At 44.0% G+C, this 27,721-nt stretch overlaps 1 protein-coding gene across 13 annotated transcripts in view; it reads left to right on the top strand.

Moving 5' to 3' along the window:
* The window catches only part of nav1b (neuron navigator 1b), a 133,201-nt gene that overhangs the window by 32,190 nt on the left and 73,290 nt on the right, over nucleotides 1-27,721 (top strand). For 12 of the 13 annotated variants that reach the window (XM_024426501.2, XM_024426500.2, XM_024426509.2 and 9 more), the window contains exon 4: nucleotides 17,441-18,184. The exons of the other annotated variant lie outside the window; for it this stretch is intronic. In XM_024426501.2, the coding sequence (XP_024282269.1) occupies nucleotides 17,441-18,184 (744 nt within the window). The remainder of the gene's footprint in view (nucleotides 1-17,440; nucleotides 18,185-27,721) is intronic. 13 annotated transcript variants of the gene reach the window in all.

Genomic DNA, 27,721 nt, shown 5'->3' with positions numbered 1-27,721 from the left:
CTTCCTATGTCTTTGAACCTCATCCTCCCGCTCCATTACCATCAGAACTGACGCCCAGATTGTTTGCATTCCAGCCCAGCTGTTGCTTCACCAACTTTTTCTCAATTTCTCCCGCACTACTCGCCGCCATTTCCGACCTCCAACCCTCTCTTCCCCAGCTAGCTTTATTCCTGGTCTTCTCTTTCCTTCTACAACAACTTTCTGTCTTTCCTCTTTTACTAACTGTATGTGTCATTCGATCAAGCGTCCGGATTGACTGTTTGCATAGATTGTTTGGTGGTGGAACAGGAAATGGGCCGATGATTCGATGATGTCAACATCAGTCAAGGTACCTAGTCCCGCCTCTCTCAATACCCCCTTCAGGGGGGCGTTCCACTGTGAACTCCTGAAGTCCCAGATACTTTTCAGCTGCAGCCACAATGATGACCAACTTCTTTCCTTTCTTTGATACTTGTGCCGTACAGTTAACAGATAGTAATAATAATTTATTACATTTGTAATGATCTCTTCATTATTCAGAATAATCTCGCAGTTGCAATGACCGCTACAAAATCCAACTTAACACATAGCATATCCGGTTCTCTTGCTTGGCACACATTCATGGGCTGCGGTTCATCCGCGACCATATCTTCAACACTGTCACTTGCTTTCTCAACTCTTTTGGTTGCCTCCACATAGGAGATCTGATGGACCATCCTGACTTTTGCCACCTCAACTTCCTTCAACATTACAGGGCACTCCAAGAGCTCTAACCCTCAACTACCATCGACACCCCGGAGATGACTCCCTTAGCAAGCGCCCTGCTCCGGAGTTCAAACCACGACACGTTGGATGTCAAGATTCTTGTGATTCCCACTGCACTTTCTCTCTGTTCCTCAGAAATACAATTAATCAGAACAAGCTCAGCTTCTGGTCACTCAAATTGACTCCACTTTTCCCAGCACCCGTTTGACCTTTCTCGAGACCTCATACGGGTCTCCCAGATATTCATCCTTATCCAAAAAACTTCATCCAAACAGGACACATATCCTTGCCTGCATTACACGTACCATCCACTTCAATTTTAGACCACTTCTTTTTTGTTCTATTCCTCGACGCAACTGTTTTCCATTGATCTTCTCCAACCCTACTCAACGCACTTCTTGTTTCTAACTCAGCAACAGTAGCGGTGCGTGGGTCAAATCACTGCGGAAGCCAAGCCCCCCAAACCTATGTGTTGTGATAATTGCGTTGCTTGCTGAAACAATAAGAAGACACAGAATAAATTCAACCACATCTTTGTTTTTATCACAAAACTGGATAGCAACTTATGTCCAGTGAAGTCCACAAAGCACATTGCATGTACAGTTACAGACCTACAGCATGGTCAAGCAAGTTACTGTTTCCAACATTTTCGGAAACAACTACTGATTTAGAACCACAGAGTTATCGCAAAGTCGCAAAGAATGATGATAGCTGACACCACTATTCCAGCACCATTTCAACATCATCAAATCACCTCTGCTTAGTCTAATACAGTGACAACTAAAAGATAGCAAAAACAATTCAGTCCAATCAACACAAGCTAAATAGCATATGCTGTGGCATTATATTATGATTTCTGTGTGCGTGTTTGCATGTGTGTGTTATTGTGTGTGTGTGCGTGTGTGTGTATGTGTGTGTGTGTGTGTGTGTTTGTGTCTGTGTGTTCGTACAAGTAGAAAAACATGTTGACTCACCCTACTTGTAGAGAAACGCTAATGCCATCCTCCTCTCTTTCATGTTGACGAAATTATCTATCACTCTGTCATACAGTATACACTTTTATTTTTTGTTGTCCTAGCCTACCTGGCTAAAATGCTTGCTCGCTAGCCTAACTTCCATTCATGGGCAACGTTAGCTAGTTAACATGAGCCTTCAACATCTAGCTGCATATTGAACTTCCATACTCTCAGGCCAGGGGCACAACAATGTATGAATTAATGGTTGGATCTGAATCGTCGTTATAATCATTGGCCAATACAGAGAATTAAGTAAAACCTAAAGTCCAAATCTCTATATCCTTCCATGACTAATTTAGGAAAGTCTCAATTTTAGCTATCTAACTAACCACCGGAGGACAACAACACAACGAGATGCAACAATTCAAGTTTCTGTCAATGACGTATGCTATGCTCTCAATTGGATTGGATAGGAGTGATGCCAAAATACAAGCTGGCTTCCCTTAACACTTTTTTTTGGTGCGCCAGGACCATTCACAGTTGAGCTCGCTCAGTTTAGCTCAAAGCTGATTGGACATTTTTTTATACTTTTTTTGTCAAGAGAGGTCAAATGTTCACTGGCTTTCCTTACCAATGCTAAGCATCACACAGAGGGGCGCTGTTTCGCTCACTAGGATGATTTCTCCTGTGAGATACTTTCAGCATCTTGCGAATTGAAGGAAAATTATGAAACACAGAGAAACGAAAGATAAATTATTTTATGATTAAAAAAAAGATATTGGTCAATTTTTGGGGAAGCCTTGCTTCTCTTGGCCTCCATGAATACATGCCACTGCTTAACAAAATCAAGTTATGCCATCGCCAACTTCCCAGCTGTCACGGATTTCCTCCTCTTCATCTGAAGAGGAGAGGCGAGAAGGATCAGACCAAAATGCGGCGTGGTAAGTGTCCATGGTAAATCTTTAATAAAGAAAATACTGACACTGTATACAAAACAATAAACAAATGACAACCGTGAAGCTACAACATAGACAATCACCCACAAACAAACAGTGCAACCCAGGCTACCTAAGTATGATTCTCAATCAGAGACAACTAATGACACCTGCCTCTGATTGAGAACCATACTAGGCCGAAACATAGAAATGCCCCAAAACATAGAAAAACAAACATAGACTGCCCACCCAACTCACGCCCTGACCATACTAAATAAATACAAAACAAAGGAAATAAAGGTCAGAACGTGACAGTACCCCCAAAGGTGCGGACTCCGGCCGCAAAACCTTGACCTATAGGGGAGGGTCTGGGTGGGCGTCTGTCCGCGGTGGCGGCTCTGGCGCAGGACGCGGACCCCACTTCACCATTGTCTTAGTCCGCCTTATTGTCCGCCTCCGTGGCTTTCTCACCATGGCCACCCCTCTCAATGACCCCACTGGACAGAGGGGCAGAAGCTGTGGACAGAGGGGCAGAAGCTCTGGACAGGCGGGAGACTCCGGCAGCAGCGCCGGACAGGCGGGAGGCTCCGGACAGGCGGGAGGCTCCGGCAGCAGCGCCGGACAGGCGGGAGGCTCCGGACAGGCGGGAGGCTCCGGCAGCGGCAGCGGCGCCGGACAGGCGGGAGACTCCGGACAGGCGGGAGGCTCCGGCAGCGTCGCCGGACAGGCGGGAGACTCCGGCAGCAGCGCCGGACAGGCGGGAGGCTCCGGCAGCGGCGCCGGACAGGCGGGAGACTCCGGCAGCAGCGCCGGACAGGCGGGAGACTCCGGCAGCTGCGCCGGACAGGCGGGAGACTCCGGCAGCGGCGCCGGACAGACAGGACCACCTGCAGGGAGGAGACGGAGAGACAGCCTGGTGCGTGGGGCTGCCACAGGAACCACCAGGCTGGGGAGACCTTCAGGAGGCTTGGTGTTAAAAGGAGGCAACTGAAGGACCGGGCTGTGGGGAGCACTGGAGCTCTGGTGCGCAACCTTGGCACCACTTCCCCAGGCTGGACAACTACTCTAGCCCGGACCCTCCAGAGTGCAGGCACAGGTTGAACCGGGCTGTGGGTAAGCACGGGAGATCTAGTGCTTACTACACGCACCTCTCCCTTAGGCTCCACTCCCACATTCGCCCGGCACGAGCGGAGAGCAGGCAGAGGACGCACTGCACCCTCCCAGCGCCCGGAGACACAGCACGCAGAGCCGGCGCAGGATAACCTGGACCCAACCTGCGTACCGGCGACCAGACCCGCTGAGCAGGCACCATACGCCCTGGCTCGATGCCCACACTCTCACGGCACTTTCGGGGCTGCCCTATAGCGCACCGGGCTATGGGCGCGCACTGGCGACACCGTGCGCTTAACCGCATAACACGGTGCCTGACCAGTAATGCGCTGCTTATAATAAGCACGAGAGGAGTGAGCTCAGGTCTGCTACCTGGCTCACTACCACACCTCGTCTGCCCCCAAAAAAATTTTTTGGGGCTGCCTCTCGTACCTGTCGCACTGCCGTGCTGCCTCCTCATATCGCCGGCTCCTCTCTCCGGCTGCCTCTGTTCTCCTAGCTGCCTCCACCTGTTCCCATGGAAGGTGATCCTTTCCCGCCAGGATCTCCTCCCAGGTGTAGCAACCCTTGCCGTCCAATACATCCTCCCATGTCCAGGAGTCCTGTGATGCTGGCCGTTGTGGTTGCCGCTGCTGCTGCTGTCGTCGCTGCTGTTTACCACGCCGCTTGGTCCGTTGGTGGTGGGTGATTCTGTCACGGATTTCCTCCTCTTCATCTGAAGAGGAGAGGCGAGAAGGATCAGACCAAAATGCGGCGTGGTAAGTGTCCATGGTAAATCTTTAATAAAGAAAATACTGACACTGTATACAAAACAATAAACAAATGACAACCGTGAAGCTACAACATAGACAATCACCCACAAACAAACAGTGCAACCCAGGCTACCTAAGTATGATTCTCAATCAGAGACAACTAATGACACCTGCCTCTGATTGAGAACCATACTAGGCCGAAACATAGAAATGCCCCAAAACATAGAAAAACAAACATAGACTGCCCACCCAACTCACGCCCTGACCATACTAAATAAATACAAAACAAAGGAAATAAAGGTCAGAACGTGACACCAGCAGGACAGTCCAGCCCCCACTGACCATCCCCACAAACAGATATACACCTGTATTCAATCAAATCAAATTGGTGGGGCCAACAATACACAATTAATCCTTATTCTACACACATACCTCACACATTCAATTGACACACTTAACTGCTGCAGGTGAAATGATGGAAAAACATTCAAACTATAACAGGATATGAAATATGACTGAAAACAGGGCCCTTTAACAAACACTAAAGACATTTACATTCACACACAAAAGATGGAATGTTCAGTCTTTGGTGAGGATGTTTCATCATTCCAACAGACCCCCGCCAAAATGTTCAAATTACGACTATGCCACTGCTATGTGGTTTTTCCATGTTCCTTTTCAACATAAATCTATTTGAATTCCACTCTGCTTAGAATCAATCCTAGCCCCTGATCATGTTTTGACAGATCATTCAACCATGATTAGCTACATTACATTACGATCTGATTGGCTAAAATGGGGCTCCAAGCCATTGACAATTCCCTGTAATCTGCACTGTCTGAAGTAGCCTCGTCAATCGCTGAAGTAGTGCCAGTTTTCAAAATATCCATGCCTCACCTCAGATCCAAAGCCAGTGGTAGCCACAAACTTTAATGAAGCTTACGTTAAAATGAAAAGATTCATGTTAAACTTGGCTCGTGGCTGCAACACATTTTGTAACACAGACAGACCGTAGTATGCATATCACTCACCTTAAGATTCTGCAAAAAATACATTTCTGCATAAACTAATTCATTCTAGCTAGGTAGTAAAGTTTACCCTCGTCGGTCCTGCATTTTGAATGCATCCAATTTCAGTTTGTTAGGTTGTTGGTTTGTTTTTTTGTAACTTCGTAGCAAGTAGGTTGCTGCCTAGGCAGTGAGCATGCACGCTTGCTAATTAATGTTAAGTGGGCCAACCAATCGTCAATCAAGAAGCACTACACAAATAGCTGACAAATTGCCCTGCAAATTGAGGCTGGCTAGCCACGTACTGTAGGTATAGTTTTATAGTTTTATAGCCTGAATTTGAAATGGATTACATTTAGATATTGAGTCACTGGCCTACACACAATACTCTGTAATGTCAAATGGTTTAAGGATTTAGAAATATTTACAGTTAAAGTTGGAAGTTTACATATCCTTAGGTTGGAGTCATTAAAACTCATTTTTCAACCAGTCCACAAATTTCTTGTGAACAAACTATAGTTTTGGCAAGTAGGTTAGGACATCTACTTTGTGCATGACACAAGTAATGTTTACAACAATTGTTTTTTAAAATTTTACCTTTATTTAACTAGGCAAGATCAGTTAAGAACAAATTCTTATTTTCAATGACGGCCTAGGAACAGTGGGTTAATTGCATGTTCAGGGGCAGAACGACAGATTTGTACCTTGTCAGCTCGGGGGTTTGAACTTGCAACCTTCCGGTTACTAGTCCAACGCTCTAACCACTAGGCTACTCTGCCACCCCATCTGTTTACAGACAGATGATAATTATTATTATTATCATCACAATTCCAGTACGTCAGACGTTTACATACACTAAGTTGACTGTAACTTTTAAACAGCTTGTAAAATTCCAGAAGATGATGTCAAGGCACTAGAAGCTTCTGATAGGCTAATTGACATCATTTTAGTCAACTGGAGGTGTACCTGTGGCTGTATTTCAAGACCTACCTTCAAACTCACTGCCTCTTTCCTTGACATCATGGGAAATTCAAAAGAAATCAGCCAAGACCTCAGAAAAAAATTGTAGACCACCACAAGTCTGGTTCATCCTTGGGAGCAATTTCCAAACACCTGAAGGTACCACGTTCATCTGTACAAACAATAGTACGCAAGTATAAACACCATAGGACCACGGAGCTGTCATACCGCTGAGGAAGGAGACGCGTTCTGTCTCCTAGAGATGAACGTACTTTGGTGCGAAAAGTGCAAATCAATCCCAGAACAACAACAAAGGACATTGTGAAGATGCTGGAGGAAACAGGTACAAAATTATCTATATCCACAGTAAAACGAGTCCTATATCGACATAACCTGAAAGGCCGCTCAGCAAGGAAGAAGCCACTGCTCCAAAATCGCCATAAAAAAGCCAGATTACAGTTTGCAACTGCACATGGGGACAACGATTGTACTTTTTGGAGAAATGCCATCTGGTCTGATGAAACAAAAATGGAACTGTTTGGCCATAATGACCATTGTTATGTTTGGAGGAAAAAGGGGGCGGCTTGCAAGCCAAAGAACACCATCTCAACCGTGAAGCAGGGGGTGGCAGCATCATGTTGTGGGGGTGCTTTGCTGCAGGAGGCCTGATGCACTACACAAAATAGATGGCTTCATGAGGTAGGAAAATATTGAAGCAACATCTCAAGACATCAGTCAGGAAGTTAAAGCTTGGTCGCAAAGGGGTCTTCCAAAATGAACAATGACCCCAAGCATACTTCAAAGTTGTGGCAAAATGGCTTAAGGACATCAAAGTCAAGGTATTGGAGTGGCCATCACAAAGCTCTGACCTCAATCCCATAGAACATTTGTGGCAGCACTGAAAAAGCATGTGTGAGCAAGGAGGCCTTATAACCTAACTCAGTTACACCAGCTCTGTCAGGAGGAATGGGCCAAAATTCACCCAACTTATTGTGGGCATCATATTATCTTTATGGACCAAGGAGTAAAAAGAAATGGAACAGAGCTAATCACAAGCAAAATCCTAGAGGAAAACCTGGTTCAGTCTGCATTCCAACAGACACTGGGAGACAAATTCCCTTTCAGCATGACAATAACCTATAACACAAGGCCAAATATACACCGGAGTTGATTCCGAGACAACATTGCATGTTCCTGAGTGGCCTAGTTACAGGTTTGACTTAAATCGGCTTGAAGATCTTTGGCAAGACTTGAAAATGACTGTGTAGCAATGATCAACAACCAACTTGACAGAGCTTGAGGAATTTTAAGAAGAATAATGTGCAAATATTGCACAATCCAGGTGTGCAAATCTCTTAGAGACTTACCCAGAAAGACTCACAGCTGTATCACTGCCAAAGGTGTTTCTAAAATGTAAAGACTGAGGCGTGTCGATACCTATGTACAGTAAATGAGATATTCCTGTATTTAGTTTTTACATTGTCATTATTGGGCGTTGTGTTATATGGGTGAGAAATAAACATATATTTAATCAATTTTGAATTTAGGCTGTAACACAACAAAATGTGGAATAAGTCAAGGGGTATGAATACTATCTGAAGGCACTATAGCTAGGAAGATGGAGTTTGTTCTCATTTCTGCTGTCAAGTCTCTGACGTGACTCTGCTGTACTGTAGGTAGCTAGCTAATGTTAGCGCACTAGTTAGCTAGCAAGTGAAGTGACAAGAAGTTTAGCCAGCTTGTGTAACAACCAACAGAGAGGAAGAGGCAGCTAATTGTCCCTGCTACTCTATAGCTGGCTAGCCAAGTGAGTATGTAGCAGTTATGGCATTACTACTAAGGCAGACTGAGGCCAATATTATCGTTCTGTCATCATCGACATAACTTGTTGCATGTCGCTTAGTGACATGGCAACAGTCAGAGAAGTAGTGGGGGATACATTAATGTCAGAAATTAACCACACTGCTGCAACCAGAAACTGCTGGCTTTTTTAGCGACAAGCAGTCGTTTTCAGAGGGAATTCTCACAAATAAAATGTTTCAATAAAAACATTTTATAAGCACATTAACACACCCCCGTCTGTGCGTTGCTAGGTAATTACCGCACACCTCAGCGGTTGAAGTCACTCCCTCCAGCCTTCCCACACCACTGAGTTGTGTGGCAATACCCTGACAATGCACAGTCTGGATTGTGTTAATGCTGACGTAGTGAAGTGTGTCCAGTTATTACTATGAAATCGGAGCACCAGCCTGTTATTGGACAAAATTGGTCTTCTATGAAGACCTGACTTATGCGTTAGTTCAACAATAACCTGGTGATATAATTGGGGTTTATCTGAAGGTATGAGTTCTTTACTCGTCAATTTGAGCTCACTTCTTCCAGAGTAAGAAGACAACACAATTCCATTATACATCAATTATATACAAAGTAATCCAAATATTTACAAACATAATGAGAATGATCATGGAAAAGGGTAGGGAACAGGGTGAAAGATGCGAAGTAAAGACCTCGATATATCAGAATATTAAGATGTCATACTCAGTGAATGAGCAAAGTCTGTTGCTCAGACCACATAGAAAAGAACACAGGGGAAGATGGCTGTGTAGCCTTTCTTGTTCTGAGTATCCTTGTGATTGTTTCTCTTCTTGTCTCCTCAGGATTGTGTTCCTGGTTGCTCTGTCTTTTGGCTAATTCATTGAGTTCCGGAGGCTGTGCTCTGACTGTCTTCTTCTTTCCTTGAAGAAGGTTAGCTTAGGCGTCCGCATGCATAGGTTCGGTTTGCTCCTATCAGAGCTCGGTTAGGTGGAGTGAATGTCTGTGCTCACATACTCCCTTAAAATACCTACACTTGGAAAACAAGAAGCAACAATATTACTGTTTTATAATCTGAATTAATGTGTGAAATTCATATTTTACGTTTTGGCAGAGGTCTTAGTCGCACAATTCTACATCTAACTAATATGTTTGGTGCAGTATTTCTCAAGTGAAAAAATGTACATGAAAATTAGTTGTCTGTTGTTGAATGACAACAAACACTTAATTGAATAATCCCTACTGTTGACCAATCACTGACGAAAGGGTGTATACTTCGGCTACCGAACTTCGACTAGCTTCAAGAAAACTTACAAAACATACAAAAATGTACAAAACAAACAAAAACATACAAAAACATCACAAAATATAATATATACACAAACTTGTTTCTGTCACACGACTGATCTGTTTCACCTGTCTTTGTGCTTGTCTCCACCCCCCTAAAGGTGTCGCCCATCTTCACCATTATCCCCAGTGCATTTATACCCGTGTTCTCTGTTTGTCTGTTGCCAATATGTTTTGTTTTGTCAAGCCTACCAGTGTTTTTTCCGTGCTCCTGTCTTTCTCTAGTTCCTGTTTTTTAGTTATCTTCGACCATTCTGCCTGCCCTGACCTTGAGCCTGCTTGCCGTTCTGTACCATGGCACACCACCCTGGATTACTGACCTCTGCCTGCCCTGACCCTGCCGTTCTGTACCTTTCGGACTCTGCTCTGGATTACTGACCTCTGCCTGCCCTTGACCTGTCATTTGTCTGCCCCCCGTCATTGTAATAAACGCTTGTTACTTCGAAACTGTCTGCATCTGGGTCTTCTCCTGAGCCTTGACAGTTTCGACTGGGAAGCACACAGTAAGCTGAAGTGTGTGTCACACTCGTTGTAATGATGAGACCAAGGCGCAGCATGAGTGGAATTCCACATAATTTTAATAAACCGAAACTCACTGTACAAAAACAACAAATAACCAAACGAAATGTGAAGCTACTGTTGTGCCCTCAGGCAACTAAATGTAGACAAGATCCCACACCAGAAAGTGGGAAAAAGGGCTGCCTAAATATGATCCCCAATCAGAGACAACGATAAACGGCTGTCTCTGATTGGGAACCATATCAGGCCAACATAGAAATACACAACATAGAATGCCCACCCAAAATAACACCCTGACCTAACCAAATAGAGAAATAAAATGCCTCTCTAAGGTCAGGGTGTGACAGTGTGCTAGTGTTTAGGCAATAACTAGCTCTCTAAAGTCTTGTGCCTTTTTCTGGGACTAAGGGGGCTTTCACATCAAAATGGTTTGGAGTAGTTTTTCTGAACTCTGGTGCATTTACCACCTTAGTTCAGTTTGTTTGGACTGGTGTGAACAATATCTAAACAACGCACTAAAAAACGCACCTTGGTTCACTCAAAAAGAGAACGCAATCCGGACAAACCACAGGAACAGAACCAGAGTCACTGTATGATTGGGTGTTTGACCAATGCTCGAGAATCATATCTTCATATCTTAGAAACATTCTGTGAGTAGAAGAACATTTATGAGTGCATCCGATGAAGATTAGGGGCGATGGGTACCTTGGATATAGGCTACTGATATAACCTATTCATGTTGCAGTTAGAAAAGGGAAAGGGAAATTGGGTTACCTAGTCAGTTGAACAACTGAACGCCTTCAACTGAAATGTGTCTTCCGCATTTAACCCAACCCCTCTGAATCCGAGACGTGCCGGGGGCTGCCCTAATCGACATCCACGTCTTTGGCGCCCGGGGAACAGTGCCTTGCTCAGAGGCAGAATTACAGATTTGTACCTTTTCAGATCGGCTATTGCGCTGTTTCCTACCACATGTTGTTGAAAGACCAAAGCAAAAGTAATATGAAGACTGGGACACACAAGTCCCAATTCCGGTACTGAATAGGTACTTTCTCCCTAAAATATACTTCACCCCCTGGGTACTATTTCCCTAAAGATATTTCCCTCCCCTGTGAAGTAGCTGAGCTCAGAGCGGGGCAGAGAGGAGGATAAGAGGGATAGATATAGAGCTTTTTTATGACCCATTGTCTTGCAGGTAGAGAAAATCTTCAGGGAGAAGACCTAAAGTTGGCTAAAGTCAATTCAACATAATGTTTTACATTATTCAAAATATGACACTAAAACAACACATCGCTACATTACTAACATTTTAATCACCCCCTGTATTTTTTTGACAGTCGTGGCAATACGGCGAAATATGATACTGTATACAACATGCAGTTGTTTTTCAGTAAACAGGGCAGACTGCCAGACACATACAGCATATGAAGTCTATATTATAATAGTCTACTGTTAATATGCCCAACTCAGCCCCTGTCACTAGTTCTCACTACAGTGACTGCTAATGTACAGTACAGTAAAAGCTTCATTACTCCACCTGTTTGATACATCAGGATCTAGGATCTCCTCCAGCAGTTTGTCACGACTGGATGGCACTGCTGCTGTCTTGTCAGTACAGCTTTTCATAAATACACATGTGGGAAAACACGTTTTCCTGACTGTTAAAATCACTCTCAAATCCCGTACAAAATATGAAAACGGCTTAAAAAGCCACTCTTAACTTTAAACTCCACTGCCTGTTTTAGGCATATCTTATCGTAGAAAGACAAGTACAGCAGGTGTTTGTACATTTCGCATCATCAAATGTTGAATAGGAGCTTTTTCGATTTCACAGTGACATGTCTGTGAAAATGTCTGTTCATGTCTGTGAAAATGTTTAGTAAGAAGTTACTTAATGGTTGACAATTAGAGAATAGTCATTCTGCCATTATTATCCATTTACAAACATTCCTATCTACAACAAACCACAATGTTAACCTACAATTACCACGGGCCTAAGAGGAGAATGCAAAGGTCACTGGTAATGTAATAAAGATAGGGGGGCATTGTGTCCAAGTTTTGTACTGATTAGTACTGTTTAGGAACACCCAGTGCACGGATAATGAGAAAAGTACCTCATAAAACTGCGTTCACTATAAAAGCCTTCAAAGTAGTCTCTTAATTATTGTGATGACTTAGAGAGGCGGTATCCGCCCCTCACTTTATTCCTCTGAGAGAGGGTGGTGGCAGGTTGCATGGTTGAGTGGTCTTCAGGGCCGAATGGACAGATGCCGGACTGAGGGACCCAGTGATTTGATCTGGGGATCAACTATCGCCTCCTGTCAGAGAGTGCCTCTCATCCCCCCGGGACAGCCCTGGGGGGCCACTTCCAACCTGTCACTGTGTCCTAGACACTATTGATGAGGGAGAGAGGGATGCTCGGGTTATCTGTTTATTTCATATGGATAAATGCTCTCTGTGTGACTTCATCAGTATAATCAGTGTGTGGTTTAATTAGCGAAACAAAACAAGCAAACAAATAATCTAAAGAAAGAAAGGATATGTAACTCTGATCTGATTGCTGTGCTGGTTGCAGTTATGCCAGCATTGACTGTGAGCAATGACGCTCAGAAGGGGGCTGAATGCACCAATTATTTTTCTGGTGCTCATTTTGGGGGTCTTGGGGGTGTGGTTCGATTTGGGTGTATTATGTTCCCCACATCGTACCGTGGCAGTTACTGTTGTTTGTCCTTCTGGAGTGGCAACAACATAGCCACTACCTCTTCGTCAAAGTAGTCCGAATGAATCTAAGATTCATCAAGAAATCTGTTATTAAGTTTGAAGTTTTCACTGAGGAGATCTCCGAGGAGCACAGTTTTGCTAAGTCTTGCTAAGGTGTTTGGTGCAGTATTTCTCAAGTTAAAAAAAAAAGCGCATATCTGGGTGTATTTCATAGCGAACCAGGTCGTGGCAGCACAGACGATTCTCTCAAATGTTTTTTTTTCTATTGTGGCAGTTGGGATTCAAGTGCGTATCGTCTCAATTCTCATTTTGTCCAAAACAGTGGCAGACTCGAGTGATCACTATCAAACACATCAACAAGTGGCCACTCCATAAAGGGTTTAGGGGCCAAGTGTTCTTTCAACAGAACATTGGCGACATGTTGTCTTAAGTAAACAAGCCTAAGGAGCTGCGTAATGGGGGCAGGTTTGTCTCACGGTCAGGTTCTGCTATACGATTGCATAGAGTTCAAACAGCATGGGCAAGTGGGCATGATTGTAATCCAAAACCAACGCTTGTGTAAATCGTGATGAGCTCAGTTACATAAATCTTACACAACTCTGTTTTTGGAAAATACTGACTTTATGACCAATATTATCCTACTTGCACTTTTTAGCACATTCTTTCCAGTGGAATAAATGTTTCTGACTAATATCAATGCCACATAGGCCATTTCTAACAAGATACGTTTTTTCTTCGCATTCAGTTGCTCATTAAGAATGACTTCTGTTGAAACAGCCTGTAAACATTTTGACATTTTTGGTCGGTTTGTCCAGGAACAATACAGTGGAACATTTTACTCTAAAAATAGTATTATTTCTGTGGCATAAGACAAAATGCTCCCACATTAACACAAGGAGGTAAGATAATCACTTTGATGAGATTGGAAACGAGCACGGCGGATTAGCAGTTTGCTTCAGCCTTCCTCTACAGGTTTCCAGCCCATTGAGCTCAGCAGGAATGCACTAATATTCAGCATATAGGGAAGTTTGGGGGGAAAAAAACCCACTGATTATTATTTAATTCAGGTTTTTACAACATCGTGGACCCTCGGTCTCATATTCCGCTCAGCAAAATGATTGAATTAGTGATTTAAACAAGATGTATTTTTATGGTAGGGTATCAATGATCACTCTGTTTTTCTTTGACCACACACGCACACGCACACTGGGTGAGAACATTTGGACGTTCCTCTACATCTTTTATGTGTTGCATCATCATATGTTGCAGCACCCCATAGCAGCTGAGTCGCCACAAAATGATTACACAGATTGTCCAGGGAAATTTACTACTGGCAGCTGTGGAGCTATCCCCTCATAGCCTCTTTACTCATAGACATGCACACACAACCAGAGACACATGTAAACACACACACACACACACACACACACACACACACACACACACACACACACACACACACACACACACACACACACACACACACACACACACACACACACACACACACACACACACACACAAAAACACACTGCTGGCCAGTACATTCGGAATTGTCTCCAGATCTGTGGGAAAGCAGCGGCTGGATGCTGTTTCACCCTCATCTCTCCTGAGGAAGGTTGTCTCTCCCCTAGTTCATTAAATCAGTTGAGAACAGTCGGGAAATGGGTTCGCCGTATCATTGGCTGAGTACATTATGATACTTTGTGTGGTCTTTTGTAAGCTAACATTCTCTTTATAAGGACTTATGCACAGTTCATATGTTGGTTGTACAGTAGGGTTGCCCAGGCAGAAATGACTTGATGCAATTGCAATATTTCCAGCTCCATTTCATAAATATGCTCATACAAAAATATTTTCAAAATATTGTGATCAACATTTTCCCATCCACAAATATCTACACAACAGGAAACAAGCTTGTCAGAGCAGCTTGGGAGTGAGGTTATCATCAATGGACTCAACTCAGCATGGGGGCATCGCTTGTGACAAGCAAGAACAAAACATGACATTGTTTTCAGTCCCCCTCGCTAAGCCACATCAAATGACTCCATGGGTCTCAGAAGAACCCCAGGTGTCCCGGGACCAACATATCAGGCCAGTGGAGTGTGTAGGCACACGGTGGGAGAGCAGTGAGAAATGGCCCTTGAGGCATCGTAACAAACTAGTCCGTTGCATTGCATCAAAGCAAAGTGAACCATAGTGTTCCCAAAAGGTTATTGGTTCTCCTGGTTAAGAGAAATTGTGTTTCATTGCTTTTGAGCACAACCTAGAAATGATTTCTTGATTTCTCAAGTGGGCACATTACACACATACTGTATGTCAACACACATAATTGTGCCACTATATTGTACTATTTTACTGTAATAGAAGGTATAGAGGTTAATAAACAGGCATGTATTTCCCAGCTCTGTTGTCTGTGTGAACAGAAAGCCACCTAGCTGGTATAGCAGCCCTCATGCAGTATTTAGAGTCAATGAATGTCCACTTGTTCTAAGTGGAGGGGGTGAAGCAGACAGTCATTTTGCAGTAATTCCAGTGCTATACTTACATACTATAAGACATTATGAGTCTGGGTTGGATGCTGTTACCTGGGTTTAGTGCTTATGCTGCTTGCAGCTCTTTCCATAGTGTGCTAGCACTTTATTTTACAGTATTTTCCTAGTATTCAATAGGAAATTGTGGTATCAAATGGCGCCTAGTTGCACTTGTTTTATTGAATTTATTGAAAAATGAATAAATAGGTTAACTGTAATTACCATTCCACCATTTCATTCTTAGTACCCTGAACAAAAATATAAATGGAACATGTAAAGTTCTGGTTTCATAAGCTGAATAAATGATCCCAGAAATGTTCCATATGCACAAAAAGTTTATTTTTCTCAAATGTATTTCACAAATTTGTTTACATCCCTGTTAGTGAGCATTTATCCTTTGTCAAGATAATCCATCCACCTGACAGGTGTAGTATATCAATAATTTGATTAAACAGCAGAATCCACAATGCCACAGATGTCTTAAGTTTTGAGGGAGCATGCAATTGGCATGCTTAACTGCAGGAATATCCACCAGAGCTGTTGCCAGAGAATTGAATGTCCATTTCTCTACCATAAGCCACCTCCAACGTCGATTTAGAGAATTTGGCAGTACGTCCAACCGGCCTCACAACCGCAGACCATGTGTAACCACGGCAGCCCAGAACCTCCAAATCTGAGGGTGCTGAGGAGTATTTCTGTCTGTAATAAAGCCCTTTTGTTGGCAAAAACCCATTCTGATTGGCTGGCCAGGGGAAAGATGACAATTGTTTGGTCCAGTGACACTCATTTAGGCTGTTGGCAAGATACTGTATAGTGAAAAAGGACCTGAAAACCTCCATAGACACCTGCCAAAATCAGCATTTTGTTTTGTTTATTTGAAACTTGTTCTTGCTCGTCCCAAGCAATTCCCTCATGCAGAGTTTAGTCTATTGATGATGACCTCACTCCCAAGCTGCTCTGACAAGCTTGTTTCCTATTGTGTGAAACTGTGTACGCGACCAATACAATTTGATTTACCGTCAATAATTTTGATACACGAGTGATATTTTCATAGTGTATACCTCACATATATATATATATATATATATATATATATATATATATATATATATATATATATATATATATATATATATATAAAAATACGGTATTGACACACTTTGAAACTTATTGGACAGCATTGTTCTTCTGTACACATCATTGGACTGGTTCCATTTAAGTAAAAAGTCAATAACACTCAGTAGATTTAAGCATATGATTAAATCAGGATTAGAGTTAGGTAATAAGACAGCTCAGACAGGATAAACAGCTAAGTTGGATGTTCCAGTTGTTGTGGGCTTTTGGACACAGCTTTCCTCACGGCTGTTAACCCTGTTCATTTTGTGCACTGAGTAAACGACATGCCTAAATGTGTCTGACTGCACAATCCATTTCCCCAGCACACAGGCAAATCATGCATAATTGTGTGTGCGATGAACGTGCCTGACCCAAGAGGTGAAGGGAGGGGGGAGGGGAAGAACAAAGGGATTGAGAGAGGCGAGGGCGTGTGAAAACATGCCTGTGATAAAAAAAATCATTATGCTGTCCAGTTTTAAAAATGCCAAGCTTATCATTTCTCATCGCTCCCTTTACATTTCACACATGCTGCTGAGGCAGAGCAAAGTGTCTTTAAATGGTACATAGGATGAGAGAGGGAGGAGGGGGGAGGGGCTGTTGTTGCGTCTGCTGCTACTGTCATTCTGCTGCTGCGCGCTTCAGCGGCAGGAGGCTCTGCTGAAGGGAGGAGTAGAAAACGGAGCCAGGGAGAACGAGAGAGAGAGAGGACAGGGAGAGAAAGGAGAGAAAAGAAGGGAGAGTCTGTCATGAGGACAGAGAGGGGGAAGGAGGAGAGGAAAATAATTATAATCTGTCTGAAAAAAGGACCAAAGATCCAAGAACTGTGTTGTGGTTGCCTTTTTCTGTTTTCTCTTGACAAGGACAAGGGGACCGAGAGGAATACTATTTTTTCTCCTCGCTGATGCTTTTCTCAATGCTCTCATGCAGGAGGCATGCTCAGAAGTAGTGTGAAAGGAGGCAGAGAAGGAGATTTAAAGATGGAACGGGCGGAAAGTACCAAAACGTACGGCCAAGCAGAGGGCAAAGCTGTTGGCGTGGCAGCCAAGAGGGGCAAGTCGGGGATGCCCCAGAGTGCCCAGCGAGGGGAACTGAGGGTGTACCGTGCAGGTAGCTCTGAAGGGCGGCTGCCTGTGTCCTCCAACCTTCGCAAGCAGAGGTCCCTGACCAACCTGGCCGTGCTCACCGATGCAGAGAAGAAGATGCACCTCTACGAGCCCAAGTGGTGTGATGACATGGCCAAGCCTGGAGCGGGGCATCTCAAGACGGGCAAGCCCAAGCTGGCAGGAGGGGGTGGCAGTGGCGGAGGAGGTGGCGCGCCACTCTCACGCAACCTCTCCAAGTCAGAGCACTCTCTCTTCCAGGGCAAACCCAAACCCTTCAGCCCACTGGTGGCTCCTTCTGGCCTGGTCAGACCCGGTCAGAGCCGGATCCCTAGGGGTCCCTATGCAGAGGTGAAGCCCCTGAGTAAGGCCCCTGAGGATGGAAAATCTGATGATGAGATCCTCTCCAGCAAGGCCAAGGCTGTCAACAAGAAGCAAGTGGCGGGAGCTTCTGGGGAGGCAGGGGCCAAGGGCCAAGGGGATGGGAGCCAGTCCTTCCTCAAGGTGGATCCAGAGCTGGTAGTGACTGTCCTTGGTGACCTGGAGCAGCTTCTCTTCAGCCAGATGCTGGGTGAGTAAAACCAAGCGGAACCTTTTCCCTGCCTGTTGAGCCTGTTGCTTTCTACAGCACAACAAATAGAAACGCCCCTCTCTCCTCACTGTCTCCTCTCGATGCCTCGCGCAGTCAGCACGCCCCCTTACTACAGCTGTCGCTAACACCTGCTTGCTGCTGCAGACTTCATTGTCCCTGAATGGAGCTAATCTGGCCCAGCATCGATTCAGAAAAAAGCCTCTACGGTTTTTACACCGTCTCTCAGTGTTAAAATTGCATGCATTTGAAACGCTTTCTCTTGAATGCTGCCCCAGCTTTTGCGTTTTGATTTAAAGTTGTTTCCACATTATTGTGAAGCAGGGGTTTGGATCACACGACGGGTGGTGGTGGACAATACCTCCATTGTTTGCAATGCATGTAGGTTATTGTTTTGAACATCCTACTGGCTACGCTATCTCTGGCATGTGAAGCATGATGTCATGGATTGTGTGTGTAAGGTTGTTTCCTATAGCACTAGGGCTGGGAATTGCCAGCAAATTGATACTTGGGAGTCAAAGTATTGATATAATATCGTACAAGTAATATTGCAATATATAACTGTGTTGATTTTTCCCCCATCACTATCTAGCACTGGCTGTTCAATGGTATGAAAGAAAAAAAGAAAGCCCAGGTCTAGCTAGTGACACGCTGATCTCTATTCCATCTCAGCTAGTCTGCTGCAGCGGGTCTACTAACCAGCTATGCCCTTAGTGATTGTGTAGCCCTCTGTATGCTCCATGCAGGGATATCTGTGAATAGTTCCAGTAAATAGGAGCTGGGAAATAAACCAAGCCATATTTAATTCATTTTCAGCCCACTGTGAGACACATATTTAGCCTCCTCCCAGCCTCATTCATCCGTGGCCATTGGCAGATGGTGCCCACACTGTCTGCTATGGGAAAGAAAATGGCCATGGCTGGGCCTCTCTCTCTCCCTCTCATGTGGGTATCTCAGTAGAACGACAACCTCTTTGTTAACAACCAGGTCAATAGAGATGATATAATGAGTAGATATAATTGACTAAATACAGCACATTTTGAACAGGATATCTCTCTTTTTCACATAATTTTTCAGTCAGGTTTTATACTGACCAGTGATATAGGTTGATCCCTGGATTGCCTACTGTGCTTTTTTTATTGGCCTCTGGCTATGCATGTCATCATCCCAACTGAGTGCATTAGATTAGTGTGTTGGGTTAATTGGCTTTGACATTGATCAGAAACAACAGCACAGATTAGGACCAAGAACCAAATATCCCGCCCAAACCTTGTCTTTCTCTGACAGTCATACATGGCTGTCACATATCCCACTGTACAGTTTGTGCATCAGCTGCTGAATCAGTGACCTCAATTTCAATTGTGTCCAACCCCTGCCCTATTAAATTGCCAATTTCAAGTTACATACCCTCGCTATGGTTTCATAGAACGCTCATTTTGGGGGTCTGTTTCTCTGCAGGCCCCTGAAAGGGTCAGCTCTTCTCTGGTCCACTCTAACAAAAACCATGTTGAGATGGCCGGTAATTGAAGATGGGACTGGATGGTTTGAGATTATTAGGCCACTACTTTGACTGTATCTGGCGATTGCTCCCAGGGGGTTCAAAGCTAATGACAGTGAGCTCTGCCCTGAATCATAGAGCCCAGAGACTGATTTTAAACAACACAGCTCTGTCACAAATATCCTTTATGTTGTTTGGAATCTGTTTATTGATATACTATTTTAAAATCAAAAGGTTTTATGAACAAGCCCGTCAATGAGCGTTCCAGCTAGTCACATAGAGGTAGCCTATATTTTGTTGACATACCAGCTAGCCAAGTTAGAGACATATTTTATTAATGGACACATTTTTACTGATCTCATTTGTTCTCCATGCCTTATTAGTTCATAAGGACGGGATGTCGAACCCTCGTGTTCGTCAGGCTTGGAGACAAGTAAACAGTGTCAGTCAACAATCCCATTCTGAACATTGACAGTCCGTTGTTTGTGTGTATGTGTGTTTACTAGTGATCGGGGGAAAATTGATACAATTACATATTGCAATATTATTTTGGGAAAATATTATATAGACACTTTGACTCTTTTTTTAAGTACCTTTGCTATGTAGCGCTAGCTAGAGCTAGTCGGCAGTACCTCTGCCAAAACTCTGGTATTTTTCATCCGATAGCTTGTTCTCCATATTCTTTTTAAATAGTGAGCCAACATGTTTTCATCACTTTTATTTCCACGACTGATCAAATCGATTTTTCTCATGCTCTCGCTTGTCTCTCTGCAGCAGACATATACTGAGCAGTATGTTTGGAACATCAAATCAAAATAAAATTGCAGTGTCAAATGGTATCGTAAGAATCACAATACATATAGTATCATATTGTGAGGTCCCAGGCAATTCCCAGCTCTGGTGTTTACATGATTGCAATTTAAAATATATATTTTTTTTAATTTCATCTTTATTTAACCAGGTAGGCTAGTCGAGAACAAATTCTCATTTACAGATAAATCAAAGCAGTGCGACACAAACAAAAACACATGGAATAAACAAGCATACAGTCAATAACACAATAGAAAATAAGAAAGTCTATATACAGTGTGTGCAAATGTCATGAGGATGTAAGGTAATAAATAGGCCATAGTAGCGAAGTAATTACAATTTAGCAAATTAACACTGGAGTGATATAGGTGCAGATGATGATGTGCAAGTAGAAATACTTGTGTGCAAAAGAGCAGAAAAGTAAATAAAAACAATATGGGGATGAGGTAGGTAGATTGGATGGGCTATTTACAGATGGGCTATGTACAGCTACAGCGATCGGTTGGCTGCTCAGATAGCTGATGTTTAAAGTTAGTGAGGGAAATATAAGTGTCCAGCTTCAGCGATTCGTTCTAGTCATTAGCAGCAGAGAACTGGAAGGAAAGGCAGCCAAATGAGGTGTTGGCTTTGGGGATAACCAGTGAGATATACCTACTGGAGCGCGTGCTACGGGTGGGTGTTGTTATCATGACCAGTGAGCTGAGATAACGCGGAGATTTACCTAGCAAAGACTTGTGGATGACCTGGGGCCAGTGGGTCTGGCGATGAATATGTAGTGTGGTCCAGCCGACGAGAGCATACAGGTCGCAGTGGTGGGTGGTTGGGGCTTTGGTGACAAAACGGATGCCACTGTGATAGACTGCATCCGGTTTGCTGAGTAGAGTGTTGGAGGCTATTTTGTAAATGACATCAATGAAGTCGAGGATCGGTAGGATAGTCAGTTTTATGAGGGTATGCTTGGTGGCGTGAGTGAAGGATGCTTTGTTGCGAAATAGGAAGCCAATTCTAGATTTAATTTTGGATTGGGGATGTTTAATATGAGTCTGGAAGGAGAGTTTCCAGTCTAGTCAGACACCTAGATATTTGTAGTTGTCCACATATTCTAAGTCGGAAGTAGTGAGTAGTGATGCTAGCCGGGCGGGCGGGTGCGGGCAGCGAACGGTTGAAAAGCATGCATTTAGTTTTACTAGCGTTTAAGAGCAGATAGAGGCCACGGAAGGAGTGTTCTATGGCATTGAAGCTCATTTGGTGGGTTGTTAACACAGTGTTCAAAGAAGGGCCAGATGTATACAGAATGGTATCGTCTGTGTAGAGGTGGATCAGTGAATCACCCGCAGCAGGAGCGACATTGTTGATATGTACAGAGAAAAGAGTCGGCCCGAGAATTGAACCCTGTGGTACCCCCATAGAGACTGCCAGAGGTCTGGACAACAGGCCCTCTGATTTGACACATGGAACTCTGTCTGAGAAGTAGTTTGTGAACCAGGCGAGGCAGTCATTTGAGAAACCAAGGCTGACGAGTCTGCCGATAAGAATACAGTGATTGACAAGAGTTGAAAGCCTTGGCCAGGTCGATGAAGACGGCTGCACAGTACTGTCTTTTATCGATGCCGTTTATGATATCGTTTAGTACCTTGAGCGTGGCTGAGGTGCACCCGTGACCAGCTCGGAAACCAGATTGCACAGCGAAGAAGTTACGGTGGGATTCGGAATGGTCAGTGATCTGTTTATTAACTCGGCTTTCGAAGACTTTAGAAAGGCAAGGCAGGATGGATATAGGTCTGTAACAGTTTGGGTCTAGAGTGTCACCCCCTTTGTAGAGGAGGATGACTGCGGCAGCTTTCCAGTCTTTAGGGATCTCGGACGATACGAAAGAGAGGTTGAACAGACTGGTAATAGGGGTTGCAACAATGGCGGCCGATAATTTTAGAGAGGGTCCAGATTGTCTATCCCAGCTGATTTATAGGGGTCCAGGTTTTGCAGCTCTTTCAGAACATCTGCTATCTGGATTTGGGTGACGGAGAAGCTGGGGAGGCTTGGGCAAGTACAGTGCCTTGCGAAAGTATTCGGCCCCCTTGAACTTTGCGACCTTTTGCCACATGTCAGGCTTCAAACATAAAGATATAAAACTGTATTTTTTTGTGAAGAATCAACAACAAGTGGGACACAATCATGAAGTGGAACGACATTTATTGGATATTTCAAACTTTTTTAACAAATCAAAAACTGAAGAATTGGGCGTGCAAAATTATTCAGCCCCTTTACTTTCAGTGCAGCAAACTCTCTCCAGAAGTTCAGTGAGGATCTCTGAATGATCCAATGTTGACCTAAATGACTAATGATGATAAATACAATCCACCTGTGTGTAATCAAGTCTCCGTATAAATGCACCTGCACTGTGATAGTTTCAGAGGTCCGTTAGAAGCGCAGAGAGCATCATGAAGAACAAGGAACACACTAGGCAGGTCCGAGATACTGTTGTGAAGAAGTTTAAAGCCGGATTTGGATACAAAAAGATTTCCCAAGCTTTAAACATCCCAAGGAGCACTGTGCAAGCGATAATATTGAAAATCTACCAAGACCTGGCCGTCCCTCTAAACTTTCAGCTCATACAAGGAGAAGACTGATCAGAGATGCAGCCAAGAGGCCCATGATCACTCTGGATGAACTGCAGAGATCTACAGCTGAGGTGGGAGACTCTGTCCATAGGACAACAATCAGTCGTATATTGCACAAATCTGGCCTTTATGGAAGAGTGGCAAGAAGAAAGCCATTTCTTAAAGATATCCATACCATAAAAAGTGTCGTTTAAAGTTTGCCACAAGCCACCTGGGAGACACACCAAACATGTGGAAGAAGGTGCTCTGGTCAGATGAAACCAAAATGGAACTTTTTGGCAACAATGCAAAACGTTATGGTGTTATGGTGTGTTTGGTGTAAAAGCAACACAGCTCATCACCCTGAACACACCATCCCCACTGTCAAACATGGTGGTGGCAGCATCATGGTTTGGGCCTGCTTTTCTTCAGCAGGGACAGGGAAGATGGTTAAAATTGATGGGAAGATGGATGGAGCCAAATACAGGACCATTCTGGAAGACAACCTGATGGAGTCTGCAAAAGACCTGAGACTGGGATGGAGATTTGTCTTCCAACAAGACAATGATCCAAAACATAAAGCAAAATCTAATGGAATGGTTCAAAAATAAACATATCCAGGTGTTAGAATGGCCAAGTCAAAGTCCAGACCTGAATCCAATCGAGAATCTGTGGAAAGAACTGAAAACTGCTGTTCACAAATGCTCTCCATCCAACCTCACTGAGCTCGAGCTGTTTTGCAAGGAGGAATGGGAAAACATTTCAGTCTCTCGATGTGCAAAACTGATAGAGACATACCCCAAGTGACTTACAGCTGTAATCGCAGCAAAAGGTGGCGCTACAAAGTATTAACTTAAGGGGGCTGAATAATTTTGCACGCCCAATTTTTCAGTTTTTGGTTTGTTAAAAAAGTTTGAAATATCCAATAAATGTCGTTCCACTTCATGATTGTGTCCCACTTGTTGTTGATTCTTCACAAAAAAATACAGTTTTATATCTTTATGTTTGAAGCCTGAAATGTGTCAAAAGGTCGCAAAGTTCAAGGGGGCCGAATACTTTCGCAAGGCACTGTAGCTGCGGGGCTGTTGGCCCGGGGTTCGGGTAGCCAGGAGGAAAGCATGGTCAGCCGTAAAGAAATTCTTGTTGAAATTCTTGATTATCGTGGATTTATCGTGGTGACAGTGTTACCTAGCCTCAGTGCAGTGGGCAGCTGGGAGGAGGTGCTCTTATTCTCCATGGACTGTACAGTATTCCAAAACTTTTTGGAGTTAGAGGATGCAAATTTCTGTTGGAAAAAGCTAGCCTTTGCTTTCCTGACTGACTGCGTGTATTAGTTCCTGACTTCCCTGAAAGTTGCATATCACGGGGACTATTCGATGCTAGCGCAGTCCGCCCCAGGATGTTTTTGTGCTGGTCGAGGGCAGTCAAGTGTGGAGTGAACCAAGGGCTATATCTGTTCTTAGTTCTACATTTTTTAAAGGGGCATGCTTATTTAAGATGTTGAGCAAATTACTTTTAAAGAACGACCATGCATCCTTGACTGACGGGATGAGGTCAATATCCTTCCAGGTCGATTAGAAAGGATTGCTTGCAGAAGTGTCTTAGGGAGCGTTTGACAGTGATGAGGGGTGGTCGTTTGACCCCGGACCCAGAGCGGATGCGGGCAATGAGGCAGTGATCGCTGAGATCCTGATTGAAATCAGCAGAGGTGTATTTGTCAGGATAATGTCAGGGCAAGTTTGTCAGGATAATATCTATTAGGGTGCCCATGTTTATGGATTGTACCTGGTGGGTTCCTTGATAATTTGTGTGAGATTGAGGGCATCTAGCTTAGATTGAAGGACTGCCAGGGTGTTAAGCATATCCCAGTATAGGTCACCTAACAGAACGAACTCTGAAGATGGATGGGGGGCAATCAATTCACATTATGGTGGCCAGGGCACAGCTGGGAGCTGAGGGGGCCTATAACAAGCAGCAACAGTGAGAGGCGTATTTCTGGAGAGATTAATTTTTTAAAATTAGAAGTTCGAAATGTTTGGGCACAGACCTGGAAAGTATGACAGAACTTTGCAGGCTATCTCTGCAGTAGATTACAACTCCTCCCCCTTTTGCAGTTCTATTTTGATGGAAAATGTTGTAGTTCGAGATGGAAATCTCAGAATTTTTGGTGGCCTTCCTAAGCCAGGATTCAGACATGGCAAGGACATCAGGGTTGTTGGAGTGTGCTAAAGCAGTGAGTAAACCAAATTTAGGGAGGAGACTTCAGATGTTAACATGCATGAAACCAAGGCTTTTTCAGTTACAGAAGTCAACACATGAGAGTGCCTGGGGACACGCAGGGCCTGGGTTAACATCCACATCACCCTAGGAACAGAGGAGGAGTAGGATGAGGGTACGGCTAAAGGCTATCAAAACAGGTTGTCTAGTGCGTTAGGGACAGAGAATAATAGGACCAGATTTCTGGGCATGGTAGGATAGGTTCAGGGTAAAGTGTAGGTAAACCCAGGCATTGAGTGATGATAAGAGAGTTTGCATCTCTGGACGCAGTTATGCTGGGTGAGGTTTACTGCATGTATGGGAGGTGGGACAAAGGAGGTATCTGAGGCATGTTGAGTGGGACAAGGGGCTCCGCAGTAAACTAAAACAATGATAACTATCCTAAACAACAGTATACAAGGCATATTGACATTTGAGAGGGACATAAAGCGAGGCATTAAGCAATCACAAGTGTTGATTGGGAGCGCTAGCGAAGACAACAACGGTTCAGACAACAACAGCTAATCAGCTAAGACAACAACAACAGGTAAAATGGCGATGAATGGGCAGAGATGGTCAGTTAAGTACACACAAGACCTGAGTTCGAGGCTAGGGCCGACAGATAAACAAAAATAAACAAAACGGAGTACTGTGATTAATTAACAGTCCAGCAGGCATCAGCTATGTAGCCAAGTGATCATAGCGTCCAGTGAACAGCAATAGATGAAACAGGGAAGCCGCTGGGTAGTCATTGCTACACTAGCAAGCGGGTGACACAGCGTTCAAAGTTAGCTGGCCGGGGCTAATAGAAGCGTCTGCTCCGACGTCTGGCAAAGGCCGGTTGAGGGCACAACGGTTAGAGTTACATCGGCAGACCAGTCCTGGTGGAACGGCGGGGCTCCATGTCGACAAAGGGTCCAGGGCAGTTGGCGAAAGAGGTATTGTAGCTGTAGTAATTTTGTTTGCTAGCTGGGAGATGTGCTAACTGGTGCTAGCTTCTGGACAGGGGCGTTAGCCACTATAGCAGCTAGCTAGCAGCAATGATCCGATGCAAAGGTCCAGAGCTTACGGCAAGAATCCGGTGGAGTAGTGGTGGATTCTAGTCGGGTTGGGGTGGAGTCCGGGAGGCATCAGCTGTGTAGCCGAGTGATCACTGAGCAGGCCGGAAGGTGGGCCTGGCTCAGAGCTAGCTTCGGTGCTGGGCCACTCGGTGGCAGCTAGCTGTGATGATCAGAAGTAATGTTTCAGGGCTTACGGCAAGAGTCCGGCATTGTAGTGGAGAAAAATAGTCCGATACTGGCAGGCTGGCAAGTATTATCCAGGCTAAAATCGTCTGGAGTCTGTGCAGAAGGTAAAGGCCGCTAGCAGTGACTGACAATGACTAAATAGCTAGTTGCTAATTAGCTGGTTAGCTTCTGATGGCTAGCATCTGATGAAGGTTCTGACTAAGGTTGAAAAAATAGCGGATCCGTATCACATTGGGTGAGGCTGGTTGCCAGGAGGTATATTTAATTTAAAAATAGGAAAGAGATTGAAAGTAAATTGAAATATATATATATATATATAAAAAACTAAATGTACACGGGAGAAACAACAAACCACGTCTGCACTGCTACGCCATCTTATAGTCTGTGTGGTTGCGTAGGAACCACTAGAGGCAGTTTCCACTAGAGGCATCAGGGATTATTATGTATAATAATAAATCATTAATTAAGCAGATGTTTTAATTGAGAGTACCTCGTTTTAAAATAATGTGACACTTAAAATCTCTTTTCCTTAATAAATCTAGGAGGATGTGAATTAAGAACACATCCTCATAGATTTATTAAGGAAAAGAGATTTTAAGTGTCACATTATTTTAAAACGAGGTACTCTCAATTAAAACATCTGCTTAATTAATGATTTATTATTATACATAATAATCCCTGATGAGATAACATTGCAATGATTGAACAGCTTTGTTTTATGAATGCAAATATTGCCAGAAAAACAGGCAGAACTTCAGACAGTATAAGGAATCATTTGAGTCATGACTCGCCTCCCCACTGCCCATGAGAGCAAATATTAACACACACATACACCAGACTACTTCTCTTTGTGGAACTGGGAATAAAAATCAACAGGCGATTGCCTCTGCAAATGTACAATAAAGGGAAACTTGACCAAAATGTCAACAAATAAATGTGCGCGTTTACAGGAGTAATTTTCATTTGACGAACAGTAGGCCTGACAGACAGCCCATTTAGGCGGTAGTTAGCTAATTGTCTGTGAGTACCAAGGCTCAACCCACGGCCACCTGACAATGTAGCTCTGTTTAGCTTTCAGTTGGCAGTGTTTGAGAAGTGAATAATCCATTTG

The sequence above is a fragment of the Oncorhynchus tshawytscha genome, unplaced genomic scaffold (genome assembly GCF_018296145.1).
Source record: "Oncorhynchus tshawytscha isolate Ot180627B unplaced genomic scaffold, Otsh_v2.0 Un_contig_1824_pilon_pilon, whole genome shotgun sequence".
NCBI lineage: Eukaryota > Metazoa > Chordata > Actinopteri > Salmoniformes > Salmonidae > Oncorhynchus > Oncorhynchus tshawytscha.
This window is presented reverse-complemented; position numbering and strand designations above follow the sequence as displayed.